Here is a 19,127-nt window from a genome sequence, read left to right as displayed (position 1 = left end):
CCGTCGAGGGCGGGATAACCCAGTGGGCAGCCCCCATGTGCAGCCCACCCCCCATCCCTTCCCCCAGGGGCAGAGTGCAGCGCTGTCTGCGGGTGCTGAAGGGCACTGGGAGCCATGCCACTGTCCTGAGAGCTGTGGTCTGGCTGGGCTGTGGCCAGCCGGGGTCTGCTGGGGGTGTAGGGGGCCCTTAGGTGGTTTTGGTACCCCCACTCTATGCTCCGGGTTGTGTCGTGTTGGGTACATACCTGAGGGTCCACTGCCGAGGTTGTGGGGTGCCCAGTTGGCCGATGACTGGCTGGAGGTGCAGGAGGGAAGTTCTATGACAAGGTCCCCCTCCTTGCTGGACCACTCCCCGGCTGAGGCTGGCTCTAGCTGTGGCCCAGGTGGTGCAGGGCTGTGTGAGGGTCCCGGCTCCTCCACGTCTCTGAGATGCGGCTCCTCAGCAGAGGTGTTGAGGAGGGCTGCTGGGGAGGGGGTGTCCCAGGGGCCCAAGATGGTGCAGAGTTCCCGGTAATACAGGCACGAAGCTGGAGGGCCCCTAACTGGCTGGCTGAGTCTCAAGCCCAGGTGTCACCCTTTCGCAACTCCTTGACCTTGCTCCTCACTTGGTCTGGAGTGCAGGCAGGGTGACCCCAGGTACTCAAGCCCTTGGCCAGCTGGGCGAAAGTGGCCGTATTCCTCTGCTTCATGTCCATGATCTGGAGCACCTCCTCCTCCTGCCATAGACCCAGCAAGTGGCAGAGCTCATTCTTGGTCCACGAGGGGGCACATTTTTTCCCCCCTGGCTGGAGCCCTGGGTGCAGTCACAGGTGGGAGACCCTGGGACTCCTCACATCGCTGGCTGGTGGCCATGCTGCTCCGGTAGCCACTGGGGGTCTTGCTGAGGTGTGCAGGGGCACCACGTGAGATGGCTGCTGCCTGCACGCTCTCAGCTTCCTGCAGTGGGGTTTCTAGGAGCATGCTGCTTTCAGGGCTGCTGCACGCACAGGCCATAGAGCCCCGCATGAGCTGGGCAACATGTCTCTGCCCAACAGCTGATTGCCGCTGTGGCGGACTCCACTCGTTTGAAAGAGAGAGATGCAGAGCATCTATACATGTCCTCTTTTGAAACAGGACGTCGAAAGCTGGGGCAGGGGGGGCCTTTTCTTATTTTCCTGTTTGGAAGAGTGCTTTCGATTCCTGCGGCACATACCATCAATTTAGTTTTCGAAAGAGCATGCGACGTGTAGGCGCACCGTGTGCTCCATCAAGAAAGGTCCTGACAAACGAGCAATTTCCCTCTGAACCGTGAGTTAACACAATCTCATAGTAAAGGGTATCAGAGTTCTAGCAATTACAAAAATAAGCTTGGGCACCCGACCTTTGTTTCTCAGTTTAGTGTTGGCTCTGTGTTGATGGTTGATTATCATTGACCTGAAGGGTTAGCAAATGAATCTATTTCATTGTTTGTTCTACAGTGAGCTATTCTAACAGCCGGTAAGACATTCTTGGCCAGCTACACAATAACTCACTCATATAACTTTATGACTCTCAAATTCTGAGATAACACGTACTAATGATGCACCAGCAAAAACAGTTCTCCAAATCTACACATTCCAGTCAGGACTGATAGCCCTTGTTATGCAACGTAAGGGCACCACTTCAGGAGGTCAGAGGAGGCTGCAGCCACATGTACTGGGATGCGGTTTGCTCTCTTCCCCTCCCATGATTATCAGGGAGTGCTGAGGAAAGTTCTCAGCTTGCTTGCATGCCTCTCACTCTTGGCTGGTGAGGAGAGGGGGCACAGGAGTAACTCAGGGAATCAGAGCACTTTCTCCCTGCTCCCCCATAGTCAGGGGACAAGCAAGAACAGCAAGCAGCATCCCAGTAGGCATGTCTGCTGGCCCCCCTGCCCTTCCAAAATGGCACCCTTGGCACTCTGGTCTTCACACAGACTAACTCTTTTTGTGTTTAATTCCTTTCAAACTCTATAAAAGGGCCAGACTGAACTTCTGAATTTCCTTTAGAAGTAAGCAAGCCTTGGAGAGGCTATCCAGCTCTGACATCTTCTTCTTCTCTGTGACAATTTCTCTGCAGAGGGTGTCTTTCTGTTGCTGACCTGCTTTCATGTGCTTCATAACTCACACTGAGATTGTTTGCTTTAGAGCTGAATGACCTAGCACCTGATACAAAGAACTGTTCAGTCTTTTCCTTATTGAACGCCGTTTAGAGTAGGAAAAGTAGCTGACGAATCTGAGCTAGCTTAGATTAGTGATTATAGACTCATCTTCGCAACAGCTCCAAAAAGTACCCATCAAAAGTTGCCTTCTTTTTTACTACTATTCTGCTCAACTCCAAATCAATGAATACTGTAAGCAAATAAACATACCCGAACACACCTTCAAGCTGGCCAAGGGACCCTTAGTTTAAATTTATTAGAAAGAACGTAAGAATGTGTAGGGCTCATATGACTGAACCTCCTGATATCCTTATTTCAGGAAGGAGAGGGGAAAAAACCCAAATTCTTGAAATGGACTAGCTAACCAGCCAGTGCATCAGTTACCTGAGTCATCATTTGATAAGGAGCAAACAGTCAGTACCTGACAGATGTCCTGCCTTTGGCAAATGGGTTGGTCTGTCCAGTTCCTAGGGGCATATATCAGACACAAAAAACCACCACATCCACAGCAGTCATTAACTGAATTACTTCTTGAGTTTCAAAATGAGGCTCATTATATAACGAGCTTGAAAACTGAGCTGTTCTCTCAACTGGTAGCATCTCTAGGTCATGGAAAGGCAGCAGGGGGGTGCTTACTTTGGTACTGCCCATGCTGCTTCTGATCTATGGAAAAAGTCTTAAGAGCTAACAGAACATCATCTTGTGCGGGCAGTAAAATGCAGAATATTCAAAATCAATACTGATCTTCAGTACCTCTTATAGGCCCTGTGGGACAAAACGTGGCTATTAAGGATCACAGAATCACAGGGCTGGAAGGGACCTCAGGATGTACACAAAACCTCATGTCCCATTCCAGGCAGGAACCACAGAGCTGTGCAACAGTGCCCTGCTTCTCCTCCTCTTCTCCCACTCCCTACCCCCAGCTCAGTCAAATCAGCACAGCTTTCTCATTGGTGGTTATGGATACTATCCCCATTCTTTGCATTCTATTAAAGATTTTTGTGCTGACCCTGAGTATCTGCATTGTGTCCAGTGCAAGGGGAGGACAGGTTTCATTGATTGTGGGGAATGGTGTGCAGGAAAACATGAGCAGCGGTTCTGCTTTTCCAGCACCCACATTTTGGAACTGGAATATTTTTCAAGGCCACAGGGGCCTCTCTCTGGGCAATGCAGAGATGTGAGGCACTGGATTCTCAATGCCTTAATTTCTAAATTTGATTAATATACATTAGGTCATTTACACAAATTCCATCCTGTTCCGCTCCCCAAAACAGACAACTTCCTAGCACTTCATGGTTTGGTAAATTTTAGTATTTCTGACTGGTAAAAACATATTCACTGTCCTTCCTTCCTCAGGACAAATATCACTGGGTGAACACACAAACGTTTGATAAATTATTACACAGAAAAGATCATTGTGTTGATAGGGTTTCCAGTCCAACAGCTTTGTGTTCTCTCTGCCAGTAACACTGAAGCAAATCTGAGTATTTTTCAGTGCGTGTGGCATTAAAATCTAATGCACAAGAATTTTACTAGGAGGAACGTAAATTCAACCTGCGCTGCCTGGAGAAGCTATCTTGCCATCAGCACAAACAGTTTCTATCTCATTAGAATGCCTTTCTCATGCCACTGGATGTGAGTGGTCTGCTAGGAGCTGTGCCCGTGGCCACGTCTCTATTTAAACATAAGTTTAATAAAATCAATTCCAATAAAAAAGCTACTCGTTTGTTTTAAAAGTAATGATTTTTATTCATTCTGGTTCAGCATGTGGGCTACAGAGCTGTAGCTAGAGCAACTCACTACCCATTACCACCACTCTAGACACAGCTTTTTGGCCATGGGTCAAAAACCCCAAAACTTTCCTTGAAGATTTTCAGTTTGAACTTTTTAAGGAAAGTTTTAGTGAAAATTTTAAGGCGTCAATGAAATATGCAGAGAAAATTCAGGCTGTTTGCACCCACTCTCACCGTGGGGTGAGTCTTGGGACACCTGCAGTGGGACCTCTCTGATAAGAGTCCTGGAATACCATAACTAGGGGGCTGCTCTAGTCCCATGGGGCCCATGCTCCAGCCTGGCCAGATAAGCCCTTGGCTATGGTAGACCTGGCCTGGGAATTGCTGCAGGCAGGAGCGCTCCACCCTGGCTGGAGCAGCACCGGTCTGAGGCTGGAAGGAAGGAGGAACACTCCAGCCCAGCCAGCTGCCCCGAGCTGTAACTGTTTCAAGGAAGGCAATGTAGTAGCTATACAATTTCCACAGTTCTCAAAGTAAGGCTTGCAGCAAGGAATATTCTTGTTCTGAGGGTTCTTTTTGGCAGGTCCAGACCTGGCTGTAGCCTGGGATCTTTTAGCCGCATGGAGGAAGTCTCCCTCGGTGGACACAATTTTCAGGACTGGCTATAGTCTGGGGTCTTTTAGCCACCCCAAGCTGTAACTGTTTCAATGATTCATTGTAGTTTCAGTGTAGCACCCATGTGTACTGTAGCCTGTGCTGGCTTAATTGTAGTTTGTTTATAGTAGTTTGGTTAAGGCTTTGTTAGTTTTTTTTTTTTTTAAAATATCCACCTGTCAAGAAGTCATTATAGTATAGCTAACTAGGCCCAGGGGAGGCCTATCTTTCCTGTCAGCAGTAACGCAAGCAGCCTGCTGGTAAGACCGAGCATGAGGGGCTTTTTGCAAAATTTTTCTTTCCCCATTTATAGGAAAAGTTAAGGTCAAACTAGTAATGTTAAGTCATTTACGTCAATCTTCGCTACCTGCCTCACTTCCCAATATCAAGTGGTGTTCAAAGCTTCCTCACCTACCCCTGACTGGAAAGGTGTAATGGCCTTACTCTAACTCAAGTAAAGGTCATATAATGGTGTTTTCCCCAGACCATTACCAGAAATTGGCCTTGAAAGACTGACACATAGGGTGCAGTCAGAGGGGATGACCCCAAGTTAAGGTCATCCAGGAACTTAAGGTATTTCGGGGATTCTAAGACATCAGAGCTTAATTTAGTATCAGTATTTGAGATCTATGAGGTAAAGGGGGTATAAGAACCCCTTGCTGCATGGGGAAGGTGTGCTAGACAGAACCCGCATCTGTGGCGTATTTGTTGCCTCACTGGAGCGCCACTCCCTCTCTCTTATCTCTACTATCTTTGTTATCTTTGCTATTGCTATTCTTAGAACACCCTTTGTTTTCTATTCTTTGACTTTGTATTCTACTCACTGCAATAACAACTTCCTCACCGATTGACAAAAGCTGGCCTCGGCTTCTGGGCAGTTCAGAGGAGTCAGTGAGTATTGTACCCTACTTGTATAGCATAAATTTAGACCATAAATGCAGTTAGTTAAGTAATTGGTATTAGCTGTTACACCATTGTTAAGTAAAATCTGTCTGTAACCAGATATTAACTGTATTTGACAGCTTTCAGTTTGTATCTGTTAACAGCTGCTTTGATAACATCGAGCTGCTAAAATAAACAAACCATAAGTGCTGCTAAAAGTCTCGTCTGTGTAATCACTGGGACTCCCAAAAACTCACCTCTAGCCTGAGGCACACACTGTCTCAGACTATAAAAGTTAACCCAGGAAAGTTGCAAACCTTTAAGCTTTAAATTTTAAGTCACATTAGCAAGCCTTCCCAAATCCATAATTCCCACAAAATTCCCTGGAGTTATCGCTGCTTAAACATATTCTTCTTCTAAGGATCTTCTTTTCCAGGAGGTCTAAATCCAGATGCAGGTCCAAACCTACATCCAAGCCTAGGCACGCTGGTAATAGGGGCAAGTGGTGGGTATCCCTGGGCAGTCACGACTTTCGGGGCTGGCTGTAGTCTGGGGTCTTTTAGCCACCCCAAACCGTAACTTTTGCAATGATTCTCTGACGTTTCAGTGTAGAACCCTTGCCTACTTAAACAAATTCTTGTTCTGAGGGTCTTCTTTACCAGGAGGTCTAAATACAGATCGAAGCTTACAAAGATCCCGTGCTTTTGCATCCTGTTTTCAAAAACCGGTCTGTTGGGAAACCCAAAATCTTTTTTCTAACCATTCCTAAGCACTTTACTACCCCTCTCCTCCCCTCAATTATAAAAACTACATATCTTATAAAGGCAAGCCAGACCTGCATCTAGAAAAAGGGATGTTTGCTTAACACAGCAGGGGAAAGAGGGGAATGAAATGTGGAAAGATGTAGTCAGATACCCACATTTACTTTCACAGCATTTTTCTTCCCCATGCTGCATGAGTGAAAATATCTAGAATGCTATGGGGCTCATGGAACTGTGGGATAGGTTCCCACAATACACTGCTGCAGCACTCGATTAAAGCTACTTGTGTGTGGCAGCAATAAGTCGATTTTGTAGGGAGCATATGGGAATGTGAGGATGCTCAAAATCAAATTGATGAAACTCAGCATTTATAAATCGATGCTAAGAAAATCGATTTTAGCTCATGGTATAGACATAGCCTTAAGCATCATGACAATTAGACTTGTACTCAGTTCTGATTACCTTCTTGCTTTTATCCTTTCAGATTTCTAACAGTTGTAATGGCCACTACTTTGATGTGATACACCAATACCATCAATTAGCGCTTGCTGCAATCAGCTCAGAAATCCAGCATTCAAATAGTATAGAAATAATTTATATCTCAGATATATCTCTGTCTCATATTTCACAGAACTTTCTGAACACTTTTCCTGGTTCAGTAAATAACAAGAGAATCTTCAGTTGTGGCAGAAATAAATCCAACTTATTTATGAATTAATTATTGTCCATGAACATAAGCTACACTTCCTAAAGGGTTACCTGAAGTAATCTGTATTTTAAAAACAAGTAATGCACCAAGAAACTGCATTAATTTAGTCACTTGCTTAAATATTTCTTTGGACATCTTAATCACAGAATCACAGAATCATAGGGCTGGAAGGGACCTCAGGAGGTCATCTAGTCCAGGCCCCTGCTTCAAGCAGGATCAACCCCTACTAAGTCATCCCAGCCAGGACCTTGTCCAGCCGGGACATAAAAACCTCAAGGGATGGAGAATCCACCACCTCTCCAGGCAACGCATTCCAATGCTTCACCACCCGCCTGGTTAAGAAGTTTTTCCTAATATCTAACCTACACCTTTCCCTCTTCAACTTCTGACCATTACTCCTTGTTCTGCCATCTCACACTACTGAGAACAGTTTCTCACCCTCCTCCTTAGAGCTCCCCTTCAGGAAGTTGAAGGCTGCTATTAAGTATCTCAAGAGCTATAAAATTTTCATGCTGAAGTTCAGAGCTATTCAGTTTAGGAGTTTTGGAATGGCCCACTGAAGAGGAGCAGGTCAATGAGGAAAATTTGATTTCCATGTTCAGATTCTGAAACTCCTGAAAGCCTAAGGGAATGGACCTCTCTCTGGGTTAAAGAGTACCCTGAAATGTGGGTAGCCTAAAAATAAAATGTCAAGATACAGTGTTTATCACAGAAATAGAGCAAGGGTGGGCAAACATTTTAACCCATGGGACTCATCTCTGCATACAAATTGTATGGTGGGCCATGAATCCTCATGACTGGAGTTGGGGTGTGGAATGGGATGACATCTCCAGGGGGGTGGGGGGGAGGGGACTCAGGGTGTGGAAGGGGGTTCTGGGCAGGGGCAAGGAGTTGGGATATGTGAGGGTATGGGGGCTCTGGATACAGAGGTAAGCTTTAGGGTAGGGCCAGGGATGAGGGTTTGAGGTACAGGAAGGAGATCTGGGCTGGAACTGAGGAATTCACAGGGAAGGGAGGAGGATCGTAGTTATGGTGCAAGAAGAGGTTCTGTGTGCTGCCATGTCCACAGGTGCTGCCCCCACAGCTCTCACTGGCCACAGTTCCCGGCCAATTAGAGCTGCAGAGCCAATACTTGGGGTGGGCTGATTCTACACACAGCAATTGGAGGGGGGATGTGCCATTGCTTCTGGAAGCCATGAAGAGTCACAGCACATGTGGAGCGGGACAAACCTCCCGAACCCACTCCCCACCAGGAGCTCGAGGGCGAGATGCGACCCACAGGCCATAGTTTGCCCACCTCTGGAACAGAGCATGGGTAGGCATGAGAAGAGAGATGATGCTGAGTCTGTAAAGACCTATTTAAACAGTCATTGGCTGACACCTATCAGTGCATGGAAGCCAAACTCAAGGAAGGAATTTGGATGAATCTCAGGATGTTTGGCCTCCAGTTTGAAAACCTTACAAAAGAGAGGCAAAGCAGAACTTGGATCATAAGCATTCGGATACTAACTGGAGTAACTTGTGCACAAACTCACGATGCAAAATATTTTCCTGGAAGTGAATTGCTTATTGGATAAACACTGCACCATTACTTCATTCAGGGCCTGATTCAGGTACATGAGCCAAATATGATAACCAGCAGTGGAAGGTAGGTACCAACAAGATTTAATAATCACAAGACCATCAGAGCTGAGATGATGACATATTCAGCACCTCAGTAAATCAGACAAAAGCTTTTAACTTTAGAAAATCTGAAGTCAAGGAAATGTGAATCACATATGGGAGTTTTGCTTATGATTTTGTCATCTTTAGTATGAAGACTGATGAAAGAGGGACTAAAATTTATTGAACCATTTGAGACTGAAACGTGCTTTTGATTTAATTGATTCCAAACCGAAAGAAGAGGAGCATCTGTGCTGCTACAGTAGGAATGTCAGACAGCACCGGTGCAAAATTCTTTGAAAACTGAACTTAAATTAAAGACAGACTCTTATTTTTGCTGTGAAGTAGTGCATGGACAAAGGGCTCCTCAAGTGGACCTGCTGGAGGGCGCGGTGGCTCATTTTCCTGAAATGTCACATACGACAGCATTCATTGCCAAAATTTTAAGCCTTGCCATAAATATACATATTATTGTCAAGCTTTCAGGAATCGACTGCAAAAAGTCCTTCTCAAATCAGTGAGGGGAAAGCAAAACCACAGTAGTATGATGGTGACTTTACTGAACCAGACGATTTCATTAATAGGGAGTGAAGTTATGGCTGTGCAGTCCACATCCATTCCCCCCAGCCAATGCCATTGTTACAGCACAGAAGCCTTATTACAGGGGAATGATAGGAACTCACCTCCACATAACAAGATGAGCTGAAATACAGAAACAGAAAAAGGGCTTCCTAGAAAACGCGTACAAAACTAAATAGCAAATCTATTTGAATTATCTTTGCCCTTATGAGGACAGAACGGAGAACAGTCAGTGGCTGGAGCTGTATTTTACCTGTGCAGTTTTCTGAGAAGGGACTGGATATGGAACTAGACTGGTGCTTTACAGCTTAAGGACCCGACATTTTTTAAAAAAAGTTAAGGGGTCACAGTCAATATTTTGGGGCAGATGTTCTCCTCTTCTGCTCTTTTCTCCCCACTGAAAAGCTGCAGTGGAACTGGGAAATGCCGGCAAGACCCCTACTGCTGGGGATTCCTGCAGTCTGAGGGAGCTTGTCTAGCTCCTACATATCCCTCCCTAGCACCTGGGAGATGACATGAGGACAGGTCTGGGAAGTGGCTGGAGCACCCTGATTCCTGGCTGGCCAGAGCTGGTTTATGATGTACTGGGGGATGATACCCTATCCACACAAATGCTTCCATTCTCCTCTGACCTGGATTGCTGCTGGAGTACATAAGAATGGTACAGTGGATCAGAGCAAAGGTCCATCTAGCCCAACAGCCTGTCTTCTGACAGCGGCCGATGTCAGGTGGTCTAAAGAGAGTGAACGAACAGAGCAGGTAATCATCAAGTGATCCCTCGCCTGTCATCCATTTCCAGCTTCTGACAAACTGAGCCATGGAAGACCATCCTCACCCATCCTGGCTAATAAGTATTGATGGGCATGTCCTCCATGAATTCATCTAGCTCTTTTCTGAACCCTGTTAATAACAATAATCAATATCAATTAATATAGCTGGCTGTTGGTGTCACATGACTAGATTTTTAGATTGGATATGGAAGCCAGTTTACACTCCCTATGTATCTGTAGGCCCCAAATATTGTGACAAGGGGGCTCTGTCTAATGAAAGCTGAGGATGCCCTGAACCTATGTTTCTATCATGTTGATAGACAAAGTTATAGATTTTAGCTATGCAGCTGTATTGACAATGTCTAGTGCTAAGCTTCACAATGGGAAGTGTGAACTCAGCCCCAGCCAGGACACTGGGCTAAACAATAAGCCAGATGCCCAGACATCAAATCCGTGTTTCAGAAGCTTGAAACTTGTCAATGGAATGCAGCCCACTGGTCAGGTGACCTGGGCTGAGCAAAGGAATTGAAATCAGATACCCAGACATCCATTACAGCTGCCATGTAAATGACTGGGGCGTGCCAGCAAAACCAGTGACCAATGGCACTTAGCCACCGCCGCTCAGCTGGGTCAGGTGACATTGACCCTCAAGGGCCTATAGGAAGGAAAAAGGACTTTGTCCCTGAACACAAAAGAGAACCATGAGGTGGACCAAACAGCATCCATCTTGAGAAGAGAAGCTGTTGTCCTGTTCCAAGGATCCATGCACCAGCATGCTGACTCCAGCTGGCCAGATCTACATTTCTCCAGTAACTAAAACTATGTAACCTGAAATGGACTTTCAGGAATCAGAAATAACATTGCTGGCCTGCATCAATAGCTGTAATTGATGTATGTAAAGTATCGCTTTAACAATTTTTCTCTCTAACCCTGTTTTCTTTTTTATTAATAAACCTTTAGATATAGATCTGAAGGATTGGCTCACCATGCTGATTTGGGTAAGATCCAAATTGACCAGGAACTGTGGCTGAACCCTCTGGGTCCAGAAAGAATCTGTGTGGAGTGGGTAAAATAGGTTTAACAACCTCTCACCTAAATTTGGGGGTTGTTGGGCTGGGCTGGGATAGCTGCTGAGAAGCCCATGGGTTTGCTTATGTGGCTTCTGGCTGGCCAGGGGGGCTAGCATAGGTACTTTTGTGGCTGATTGGATTTGCCGTAGTGAGAAGGACACCCCAGCTTGGGGCTGCGAGTGGCCTGGATTTAAGTAAAGATAACCTAGATTGATTCCCCTAGCTGTGCCCAGAAGCCCAATCATATCACAGTTGGTTCTCAGCTTCAGCTTCTTTTATCCTCTAAGGGGCTGAACTCAGTAGCTGTATGGGAAGAAGAGGGGAGCCACCCTTTGTAAGGTGCATCCCCAAGCTCAGGATAAGCTACTTAAGCTCACACTCTGCTCTTCTTGGGGATGCCAGAACCTGTCAGAGAAGCAGATGATGGAGGAGCCAGTTAATCTCTCATCCTTCTTTCTATCCCTGTGACAGAGCAGGCAGCCAGTGAAAGAGCTGCAGACCAGCTAAGGAATGACAGGACCATCAGCTTCTCAAAGCATGCCAGCTACAACGAGAGCTGATCCTGGGGCTGCAGGGAAGGCAGGAGGAGAACGGGGCTGATTGAAACACTCAAGTTTACACATTGATGGGTGTAAGATCAACTCATTGAGCACCACTGAGTGCCACAAGGGACCAATGCCCGAACATTCCTGAAGAGAAATCAGCCAATTCTTAGCTGAATGATGCAGAAAGTTCTCACAAGTCAAATGCTGAAGTAAAGTAGTAGCCTGTGGCAAACTTAACCATTATTTGAAAAAACCTGGCAAAAAACCACTGCATCTTACCTGAGGTTTATTTAACCTAAAATTTACCAAAATAATCTGAACACAAATATACAGGCACTTTACTTAAGTGCAATGAAACAGCAACATGCTGCCAACATTTTGAGAAGGTGCTCCCTACAAGTTTCCAACACAGCCAGTTGTATAGGACAGACTGTTAAAATCGACCGCTCTTCTCAAACACTGTATAACAATTCTATACTCCACTCTTCCCCCTGCCCTCAAAAATCCTGGCCCAGATCAATACACTTATACAGTACAGACTAGATAATCACAGTGGTTCCTTCTGACATTGAACATATGATCCACAATACTTCCTCAGTTCATCTCATGGAGGTCCCTCTGGCAGGCAAGTTGTCCTCTGGCTGTGAAGAGTGGAAGATCAGTGGAGGTGTGGGTCTCCCTCTCATGCCAGCTCTTTAAACTCCAGGCTGTGTACGTAGGCATATGCTGGGAGAAGTTTGCTGCAGAATTCTTGGTGCTGCAACAAACAGGCTGTGATGTTTGCCAGCAACAGCTACTGAGGGGAGGGCTGGGCTGGATTACATGGTTAATCTGCCAGGTTTCTCCTTGAGGCACTGGCAGGAGAATGTGGAGTGGAGGTTCCTTTGAACTGCTACAGAAGTGGCTGCAGCAAACCTAATTCTTGTCCAGTTGCTTTGTACTATAAACAGTTGACATCTTTGAGAAGATACAGGATGACATTTTCCTCAAACTTACAGACCCGTAATGCCCTGGCTTGTGATTTACACACCAATGTGAGTGAAGAGAACTGCAACTCTAATTTAGAAACTAGTGTTTAACTTTTGGTCATCTTCACAATTTACTAATCATATTACAATCTGTTCCTTATCCATGTTTTCCAGGCAGGGTTCATTAACATGGCCAGCCCATTCATTTCTAATTAAGTGTTCTCTTATGTCATTTGCCAATTAGAATCATTCTAGCAGAATTTCACCTCATGCCCACAATGAACATTTCCAGTTGTGGTACCTGGAAGAAGAGTTCAACTAGAGTCCCACAGACATCACCCGAACTGGAAAGTTACTCTCTCCACTTCTGTCTCTTTCATTTCTACTTACCTGACCTATAACGCTCATCCCGTGACCCTGAAGACCTGCGACGATGATATCGAGAGGAAGAAGAAGGGGTGACTGGAGTTCGACGTTCTTGTGGCAATGCCTGATCCACCCCTGCATTAATGAAAAACAAGTAGTTCTGGTTGGATTGCTGAAGTTTGTTGCCAAAGCACATTTGAGCACACAAAAAGCAAACAATATTCAGCTGTCAAATCATTTGGTTTCTTTCGGTAAAAATACTAGTACTAGTATTTTGTCAGCTGTTCTAGCCTAGTTATATGAATGGCACTCACCAAGCCAGTCAATGGCCAAAGGAGCCTACATTCTACAAACACCTAATACCAAAGGGGGATGACTCCAAATTATGTTTTTTTTTTACTTACAAGTGGTTCCTGTAGAAACAGTGTTCAGGAGGCTGTGTGTGTATGGACAAAGGGAGATGAATGAATAGGAAGTCATGAGACTAAATTTTGTAGCTATCTTGGATTTGATTAAAAATAAATTCCAAGCATACTAAAACAGTCTGTCCTGTAGCTACTGAGGACTGATAAATCAAAAAGGATGTGTTTCAATTAGCACTAGTTGGATTTGAAAGGAACCTGCCTCAAAGCGACATGTCAATTTTTTAAAATAAAAGTTGGAATTGTATCCTCTCTTATTTCTTTGTAATGTAGAAATGGACACATCAAAATACTCCTGTTATATTTTAACTATCAGAAATACCTGCAAAGTGTTGCCTTCTATGGTTTTGGTGAAGGAACTGCAAGATGTTTCAGAACACGCTTAGTACGACAGCTCATTTGAACTCAAAAGGTGAAGGTACTGACTTACTAAAAAAAGGCTTTTCTTTCAGCTGCACCTATATGGCAAAGTTTTCCAGCCCCCATATACTCTAGGAGATTAGTGGTACTGAGGTAACAGAATGGTGTGGAAGAAATAAATTGGGCCCATTGCTAAAAAAATGTAAATAGAAGATTTTAATGGTGAAGGAGATTGAGTATGTTTCGTTAACAAGAAAACAACAAGTAATGGGCTTTAGAGGGAGAAGGAAAAAAATTAAATTCAGAACTAGAAACTTCAACTATAAGCAGGCACAGAATGGATCAAGTTGCTAGGGGAGGTGGTAGATCCTCTACAGAGAGCAATATTTAAGACTAGACCCTAGAAATTACTTAGGAATAATTAAATCCTACTCTCACACAGGGGGCCTGGATTAGATGTTCCACTAGAGATTCTTTTGCATATAAATGATTCTATGAGCTTCCTACTTAAACTCTATAAATGATTCCATAAGCTTCCTATTCAAACTCTAAAATCACTTATGTGCACAGAAGTGTAATGGGATATGCATCTTTTTTTTTTTTTTTTTTAACTGGCCAAACGAAGCATTCTATAAATAACTTGTCCTGAATCTCATGGCACTTCAGAAGTTTTGACCAGTTTTTCTACTCTCCATTTGATTAAAAGATCTTTTCAGGAAGGGAGAGTATGTAGACATGAGAGCCACACGACCAGTCACATGAAGGCCCACTCCCCTCTTTTCTCTCTGGGCATATGAGAGCTTGCCGCCTCTGCAGTTTCAGATATACTGCATTATGTGGCAAACGGGGCCCTGAGAACACTCGGTGACTGACGTCAATATAGTCAACCCTCGATTTAATGGACTAATGGGGGAAAGGGGTGTCTGTTATTCCCAAAAGTCTGTTAAATGAGGGCTTACTCTCCACCCACCCCCACCAGGCTCCCTCAGTCTCCCTGCAAAAATAACCTAAAAACCCACATGGCTGGTGACTTGCCAGAGCTGCTGCCATTGGATGTGGAACCACCAGAGCCTACCACATGGCTGGAGCTGCAGGACCCTGGGAGGAGTTGCCTTGCCACACGTGGCTGGAGCTGCTGTGCAGCCACTGCCACTGGAGCCACTACGCACTCCTCCCACCAGGAGTGGGAATGTACGTGAGTGCTGTCTGCCCACATGTGCCACACCCCTGGTGAGAGGAGCGTGGGGTGGTTCCAGAGGAGGAGGTGGTGCCTCCTCCAGGCCACGGCATCACTAAGTCCCTTAACCTATTTTTTTTTTGGTGGTGGTGGTGGTGGCGGGGGGAGAATTAGGATTTTACAGACCCCAGTGGACTTCGGGAACAATAGGGTTGTCTGTTGTTCCCGAAGTCAGTAAATCGGGGTCCATAAAATCAAGGGTTTACTGGAAAGCAGTGCACAGCAGAAAGCGTTACTAACCATGCAAAAGTGTTGTCCAAGTCACTTTGGGCTTGTCTACACAAACATTATTTCACAGCAATATGGATATGTGAATTTTACCAGCAGTAGCCTGCTATGTACTAATTGTCCATCTAGCCCCTGCTGACATGACGAATTAACAGCTCCTTACAGTCCTTCAATCTAGTACCATTTCTAGTCTAGATTAAATGAAAAAAATGCAAGTGTATCCTCCTCCAGTCTGTAACAATAATCTGTGAAGTCTGCTTGATTGATTACTCCCCAGTTTGTACTAAACATTATAACCATACAGCAAATTAATATCAAAACACTCAGCAGGACACAGAAGTGACTACATAAAATAGCGTCAAGTATCGGAGGGGTAGCTGTGTTAGTCTGGATGAAGTTAGTCTGTGCTCACGAAAGCTCATGCTCAAAACTTTTCGTTAGTCTATAAGGTGCCACAAGACCCTTCGTTGCTGTTATATAAAATAGTCTCATTCTATGCAGCAGAACACAGAGTGCAGTAAGAATCTACATACTAATACTTCTGTATGAGAATCCAGAGCAAAATCCCTGCAAGAACATTAAATACCACGCATTCTAGGTCTGCAGCAAACTATCTGTGACCTATGACACGCTGCACTTCGTTTTGTCTCTGGGAAAGGGACTTTTATTTCCACTAATTCTGACAGAGCTTTGTGCTCATTTTAAAAAAGGTGAATGAAATTAGGACCACTGACTGACTTGCTTCCAAGAGACTGACTTTTCTCTGCTCACTGTTTCCCGCCCCCCAACATATGCAAAAATATATTTTGAACAGGAGTATTTTAAAAACAAAGATCGGAGACCAATGTCCTGTCGGTACCAAGTTACATGTAATGTATTTCTGCGCATTAGTGAACACCTATGCTTTTAACTGAAATGTCATCAGCTGTTAACTGCCTTTTCTGCATCTGACTTTAGCATACAAAGCAATATTGAGGAATATACCCCTATATAAATGCTATTTAAAAATATATATTGCAAGTTGTTAATACCATGCCATACATGAAACTGGAGGTAGTCTCTACCCTTTCCCTTGTTCTTTTTCACCTCTTCTTTCTTCCTTTCCAGTCTCTATTGCATCTTGTTTTTAGTTTAATTGTAGTGCGAAGCACTGATAACACATCCTGTATGGTGGCAGCTGCTGTGCCCTAGCAAATAGATGGCAATTGTTTCTTAAGTTACAGCTGAAAAATGTCTTTGCTGTTCCTTTTATTACTTTGAGTAGCCTCTATCAAAATCTTTCATCTAACAATATTTTAAAAGCTGATACACCTCACTTAAAAAAACAGGAAGCATTCTTAAACAAAGGTTAGGTTTATTATTCTAAAACTAACCTAATATATCTAAAACCCTGGGAGACAAATAAGAAGTATTTTAAAGATTAACAATTTTGTTTACAGTAATTCCCCAAGATATGTGCATTTGATATGTGTGTATCACACATTAGTGTGATTGGAGGGGGACCCTGGAAGCTGAGCCAGAAGCAACCACCACCACGGAGACATGGGGGAGAGAAGAAGATCCCCCAAGGCCCCCCGCCTGACATTCACCTTGGCAACGGCACTCAGGGGAAGAGCTGGCTGCACCAGCTCTGCCCTCTTTGACAGGGGGATCTCCTCCCCCTCTGCCTCTGTGGCAGTGGCTGCCTCTGCTTCAGCTGGCGGAGCTCTTCCAGCCGGCAGCTTTTTAACATAGGGATCCCCTGTCCACCCCTGGCAACAGCACTCAAGGGCAGAGCTGGCAGCACCCCAGGCCAGCTGCAATCTCCCTTCAAGGGGGATCGCCTTCCCCCATGCTGCCACAGAGGCTGCTGTGGCTGAGCTGACTCAGCCAGCCAGCAGCACTTTAAATCCAGGATCCCTTTTGACAAGGGGATCCCCCCGCCCTCTACCAGCAGCATCCCAGGGTAGAGCTGGTGGAGGAAACTGCTCCACCAGCTCTCTTCCCTCTTCACGGGGGATCCCCTGCTCCCAGCTGTGGCGGTGGCTGCTGGTGCTGAGCTGGCAGCCTTACCCCCTCAACTAGCGCAAATTTTGAGTTACGCCTGGTTTTCCTGGAACTTAACTCTCGCACAAATCGAGGGTCTACTGTATTAGGTAATGAGTTTTCGTGGGATGAGGGGAAATGGCACGTGATATTTAGAACATAGTTTAAACATATTGTTATTAGATCAGCCTTGTCACAAGGCTTCTCAATGACTGTTGTGTCTTTAAATCAAAGGTTAGTAGTGAATGTTCTGTATGGTGTACATCTATGTTAAATGTCACGTCAACAGAATTATATTTGTTATATTGCATACAGGTGAATAGTAAAGTCACTGCAAACTATGACAGTCCATGCTAAATAAGATTTTTAAAAAACTGGTTCCATTCATGCATATTCACCTACATATGGTAGACAACAGATACTCCAGCTACTATATTCTTTGTAAGCATAGGGGGTGCAATATTCCTGATGAAACATCAAGAGGACCAGGTTCCCTTCCATATTTAGTTCAGCTCACAGATATGACAGCCAATTGGTTCTCAATTAACAGGATAAAAGAGCAGCCAGGGAAAGAGAGGGGAGAGCGCGCTCTGTGCTCCCTGGAGGGACCAGTCCTTGGATGGAAAGATCTGACCGGGGTGGCCAACCCTTAGGCCTGCCTAGAGCGCACCACGCCAGCCCCCCAGGCAGAGCACCCTTCAACCAGACCGCAGAGCCACTGCTGAGTCCAGAGCCACTTTGAGTCAGCAGGCTTGAGAGAAGTCATACATTTGGCACATGATGATGAAATGGTGGCATGGCTGTGAGAGTCTCAAGTCTCCATAAATCAAACCTGGTTTCATAAACCTACAGGCTGATATAGGCCAAAAATTAGGCTTTAAGAAATTGAGATTTAGCAGCCTTATTTGCCTTAGTTTTTCTGTGCCCTTGGGTTTATTTAGATTATGAGCTAAAGGAGTGATTCTGCTGCTCATGTCCACAGTACTTGCTGTACCTTTTATAGAGCTAGAGCAAATTTTACCCAGCCTGGGTCATGGCTGCAGAGGAAGAGCTGAGCCAACCCAAGTATATAACCACTGGTTTGCAATCAGCATGGCTCAGAAATGCTGTGGTTCAGCCACGCTCTTGGTACCCTTATTGGCGCTATTGAAAAAAAAGTTACCCTTACCAGCTGGGTAAGAGATAGCACAAGTATGTGTAGGTGAAAAGGGGACTAAAATGACTTACTTGTAGTGTAGACATAGTATAACGAGTATAATCAGTGGCTCTATACTTAGCTTGGCTCACCCATTCCTTAGTTGTATTCTTAAAATGGGAACGATGACCCTTGGGTACTTTTGAAATTCCTATCCTAAGTGAAAGTCACATGGGATTGGTGCTCCTAACGCTCTTAGGTGCTTTTAAAAATCCTGCCCACATCCATCTCTGTGAAGAGCTCTAAGGTCAATAAAAGAGTGTCCCATAATGTTAAATGTCATTAGTGCATGCACATGTAGCTCTGGTATTTTATTTTAATCTAAAATCAATATTTATTTCAACATCTTGTTGTATCTGCAACCAAACTCAGTGCAGTGCAACCCTCGTGCATTCCAAACAAAATGTGAAATAGCCTTTTTTTTTTCACTTCCATCGTCCAAGGCGAATAATGTGCCCAGGGTCAACCACATCAACAGCAAATACAGGTTGAACCATTCTAGTCCAGAACCCTCCGGTCTGGCATGATTTTAGCTGGATGTGTACTTATCATGGATGTGGCCAAGTATCCTACGGTCCCATAGAGTTTGCCTACAGCCCCCCATCCTGGCTCTCAGTGTTCTGTGCTGTCATTTAGTTGTAATTTTTGCCTAAATGTCTTCTAAGAGATCAGTAAGCAGTGGAAGTGTTGATAATGCTTCTACACAATATTACCCGCCTGTGGTTTGGCAAATTCTCTGGTTTGGCACCAGTCAGGTCCTGAGGTTGCAGGACTAGAGAGGTTCGACTTGTAGCAAGTTGAGG

At 44.9% G+C, this 19,127-nt stretch overlaps 1 protein-coding gene across 6 annotated transcripts in view; it reads right to left on the bottom strand.

Moving 5' to 3' along the window:
- The window catches only part of DIP2C (disco interacting protein 2 homolog C), a 489,268-nt gene that overhangs the window by 172,968 nt on the left and 297,173 nt on the right, over positions 1-19,127 (bottom strand). For all 6 annotated transcript variants that reach the window (XM_074985037.1, XM_074985039.1, XM_074985041.1 and 3 more), the window contains one exon: positions 12,882-12,992. In XM_074985037.1, coding sequence (XP_074841138.1) covers positions 12,882-12,992 — 111 coding nt within the window. The remainder of the gene's footprint in view (positions 1-12,881; positions 12,993-19,127) is intronic.

Source organism: Carettochelys insculpta, chromosome 2, assembly GCF_033958435.1.
Source record: "Carettochelys insculpta isolate YL-2023 chromosome 2, ASM3395843v1, whole genome shotgun sequence".
Taxonomy (NCBI): domain Eukaryota; kingdom Metazoa; phylum Chordata; order Testudines; family Carettochelyidae; genus Carettochelys; species Carettochelys insculpta.
This window is presented reverse-complemented; position numbering and strand designations above follow the sequence as displayed.